The sequence below is a fragment of the Haliotis rubra genome, unplaced genomic scaffold, assembly GCF_003918875.1.
Source record: "Haliotis rubra isolate DU_JTF1 unplaced genomic scaffold, ASM391887v1 Scf62, whole genome shotgun sequence".
NCBI lineage: Eukaryota > Metazoa > Mollusca > Gastropoda > Lepetellida > Haliotidae > Haliotis > Haliotis rubra.
Window position 1 is genome coordinate 815,885 of NW_025767324.1, and position 4,695 is coordinate 820,579.

At 39.4% G+C, this 4,695-nt stretch overlaps 1 protein-coding gene across 1 annotated transcript; it reads left to right on the forward strand.

The window, feature by feature from the left end:
* Positions 1–3,646: 3,646 nt before the first annotated feature.
* Positions 3,647–4,478, forward strand: LOC124256146 (galactoside alpha-(1,2)-fucosyltransferase 1-like). The gene is given in 2 exon segments (XM_046690102.1): positions 3,647–3,919; positions 3,921–4,478. Coding segments are annotated over 2 exon segments (831 nt in total).
* Positions 4,479–4,695: the final 217 nt, after the last annotated feature.

The window sequence follows — 4,695 nt, forward strand, 5'->3', positions numbered from 1 at the left end:
CATGTACCAATGCGGGCGTTAGGGTAGCCTAGTGGATAAAGCATTCACCCGTCACGCCGAAGACCCGAGTTCGATTCCCCACATGGGCACAATGCGTGAAGCTCATTTCTGGTGTCCTCAGCCCTGATATTGCTGCAATATTGCTAAAAGTGGCGTAAAACTAAACTCACTCACTTATTTATACCGATACATGTACATTACAGCTTAGTGTAACTGGTATCTACATTATAACTTACTACATGTACATCATATCTTATGCTACACGTGGAATCTCTTAATGGTTTTTCAAACAATCCTAAGTTATATTTGGTATGGTGTATTTTGCTCACAAGTGCATTTTGTCAGTGAATTTGAACTATAGCCTTCAAATGGCTTTGATGGTAAAGGTATAAATAATGCTTAACAAGTGAGATGAAATAATTAATATTATTACATTTTATCGTGATAAGAATATTTTTTTACAAGCTCAGAATCATTCAGTATTGCTGCCTGCTGTATAGAACGAGATGTTTTTTTCGTGAGCGTATCGCCCGAACGCAACAGAAGAACACAAAGCTCCGTGAAACCCTATTTACTCAACCTTGAAGATCCCCAAGATCAGAATTTGTGAGCAGTAACATGAAGTCCTCTCACAAGGCGGGGAAGCCGTTTTAGTTTTCCAAATATTTTTATATTCCCAAAGTCGAAAACATTTTGGCGTTGGTTGAATGGTGAAGTGATCCTTCTACGAAATGAAACTGTGAAGGAACGTACTTGAATGTCCGTTATATCTGAATCGGGTAAATATGTCATTTATAAGCTTAGTTTGTGTTTTATATATGCATGGTGTATACTTCGTTCATAATTAAAGATGTGTGATTGGTTTATATATTTACATGTTATGTCTGATACGTGTTTGTGCTGGGTAAACATGATATTGGTATGGTTTGTTTGTGATGCATGTCTATTGTACATTATAATACACATGATTACAATGCATGCTTGATGCATCTTTAGTTGATATTAGAGATATGTGATTGGTTGATATAGATTGTCCGTTATAGTTGTGCTAGGTAAACATGAGATTGGTATGTTTTGTTTGTGATGCATGTCTATTGTACATTATAATACACATGATTATAATGCATGCTTGATGCATCTTTAGTTGATATTAGAGATATGTGATTGGTTGATATAGATTGTCCGTTATAGTTGTGCTGGGTAAACATGAGATTGGTATGTTTTGCATTTGATTATTATGCATGTTTGGTGTATGTTCAGTTCATATCTAGAGATGTGTGATTGGTGTATATTTTATTATGATTATCTGGATTGTCCCTTACAGTTGTACTGGGTAAACACGAGATTTGTATGTTTTTTGTGATGCGTGTTTAGTGTTTATTGTTCGTTTTCACTGTGCTAGGTAAACATTGATTTGTATGTTTAGATGTTTAGTTCATGGTACATGTCTAACGTATGGTTCATTTTGTGCATAAATGGTTTATATTCGTGATAGGATAGAATATGTGTAATTAATTCATCTTGGGTAGACACGTGCATTTTCAACGCATAATTAGTGGGGTTGGATATGCTTCTGTTATTGTTATACTTTTTGTAGATGCCTTTACAGCACGTGCACCTTCCCACTTTTTGATTGAACAGCGCATTGATCGTCGATATTTTAACGACAACTACACGTGATTGGGCAAGATGAGTTTGGTGTTTTTGGATTGCCATTTTGTTAAGATATATGCAATGTGTGTATTTTCGCCATGTAATGATGGGACAGGATATGCCACTTTTGCTGTATGAGCAGTGGCTTAGCCTTGAGGTGAAAAGCGTTCGTTCGTCACGAGAAGACCATTGTTCGATTCCGTACATGGGTGCTTGACTATTGCTAAAAGCAACATGTGTAGTTGATTACATTGATGGAATAAGACAAAATTTCATTGCATTGATACCTGGTTTAGATCACTTTGAAGTACGTTTTATCTAATTAGTAACAATATTAGATTCAATATCCAAGTAAGAGAGAGAGAGAGAGACCCCACCCACACACACACACACATACAAGAGCACAAGCACACAGGTAGCGTTGGAATTATGCTGATTGCTGTCATGATAGCCTCCGCTTGTTTGAATAATAAAGTAATGGTGGGCTCAAACTAAGGAATGGTACTTACGACCCCACGGTACGACATTATCATAACTTACTGGAGTTGAAACAGAAGTGATCATGTGTAATTCCATAATTACGTTATTCGTACCTTTGTAATAACATAACGTCATATTCAAGAAGATGGAAACTTTGCTAAATTACTCTAATGCGCTAATTATGAAGATGTCAAGCAGCAATAATATTTGCTTTTGTCAAATCCTCCTACATTTTCCTTTCAGATTTTAATCTGCCGTACAATGTCAGCAGTGACATTCTCTGGAACAATAGACGAACACTGTTAATGTTTGGAGTAAATCTGAAATATTCCCTACAATGACAGGAGTGACATTCTCTGGAACAATAGACGAACACCGTGAATGTTTGGAGTAAATCTGAAATATTCCTTACAATGACAGAAGTGACATTCTCTGGAACAATAGACGAACACCGTGAATGTTTGGAGTAAATGTGACATATTCCCTACAATGACAGGAGTGACATTCTCTGGAACATTAGACGAACACCGTGAATGTTTGGAGTAAATGTGACATATTCCCTACAATGACAGGAGTGACATTCTCTGGAACAATAGACGAACTCCGTGAATGTTTGGAGTAAATCTGAAAGATTCCCTACAATGACAGGAGTGACATTCTCTGGAACAATAGACGAACACCGTGAAAGTTTGGAGTAAATCTGAAATATTCCCTACAATGACAGGAGTGACATTCTCTGGAACAATAGACGAACACCGTGAAAGTTTGGAGTAAATCTGAAATATTCCCTACAATGACAGGAGATACATTCTCTGGAACAACAGACGAACACCGTGAATGTTTGGAGTAAATCTGAAATATTCCCTACAATGACAGGAGTGACATTCTCTTGAACAATAGAAGAACTCCGTGAATGTTTGGAGTAAATGAGACATATTCCCTACAATGACAGGAGTGACATTTTCTGGAATAATAGACGAACTCCGTGATTGTTTGGAGTAAATCTGAAATATTCCCTACAATGAGAGAAGTGACAGTCTCTGGAACAATAGACGAACTCCGTGAATGTTAGGAGTAAATCTGAAATATTTCCTACAATGACAGAAGTGACAGTCTCTGGAACAATAGACGAACTCCGTGAATGTTTGGAGGTAAATCTGAAATATTCCCTACAATGACAGAAGTTAAAGTCTCTGGAACAATAGACGAACTCCGTGAATGTTAGGAGTAAACCTGAAATATTCCCTGCAGTGACTTAGGTAATTGTCTGTTCACCTACTTAAACAATTAAACAATGAAGCGCTTACATGCAAATATTAGGAGGTGTTGGATAGGAATTGTCTTTGTAACTGTCGTACTTGCTACGTCATGTTTTAAGTTGTATACGTCACATAGTCAGTGTTTGACAGGGTTATCACATGTTGCCACTGCGTTACAACAATATGACTTTTCTGAGAAGACACCAACTATCAGCACACATGATCCTCCATCTGTCTCTATTCCTGTTGACCAAATGTTTTCAAAATGGCGACTAAAGAGTGCCCAAGATGATCTTCTCACGATCCCAGGAAGGGGGCGTTTTGGTAACGCCATGTTTCAATACGCATCGCTTCTAGGGATCGCCTGCCGCAATGGCAAGCGTCCAGTCATCTCCAGCAAGACGCCACTCCTGAAACTGTTCAACATCTCCTTCACCGATGACGCCGACACACATCGGTGGAAAGCCATCAGAGAAAGGCAATATGCTGGCTACGACGACCAGTTTGAAGACCTACCTAAAGGAAACGTGAAAATACTCAGTTTTTTTCCAGTCCTGGAAATATTTCGAGCCAATCAAATCTCAGATTCGAAAGGAATTCAAGCCAAACGGCATCTTTGCCAGACTGGCAACCAACTCCTTCAAACAATACACTACTCCATTTCCCAATCGAACTACCGTTGCTTTACATGTCCGGAGGACAGACATCAACCAAGCATGGTATCGAAAACGAGGCTATACAGCGGCTCCCCTGTCCTACATCCGGAAGGCAGTTGCGCACATGAGGTTAAAGTTCATCAACCCGGTGTTTCTTGTAGCAACAGATGACGAGGGCTGGTGCTCTGAACACCTAACTGCTCAAGACATTGTGATCATGCACAACATGAATGAATACGTTGATTTCGCTGCTATGACAATGTGCGATCACATGATAATGACGGTGGGAACCTTTGGGTGGTGGGCAGCCTGGCTTATCAATGGCTATACCGTGTATTACAACGGCTACCCGTTAGCTGGAACGGCCATAAGCAAAGGTTTTGAGAAAGGTGACTTTTACATGCCTCATTGGGTTCCAATGGGTAATTAATAATGAGTGAGTGAGTTTAGTTTTACGCCGAACTCAGCAATATTCCAGCTATATGGCGGCGGTCTGTAAATAATCGAGTCTGGACCAGACAAGCAAATGATGAGCATCGATCTACGCAATTGGGAGACGATGACATGTGTCAACCAAGTCAGCGAGCCTGACCACCCGATTCCGTTAGTCGCCTCTTACGACAAGCATGGGTTACTGAAGATCAATA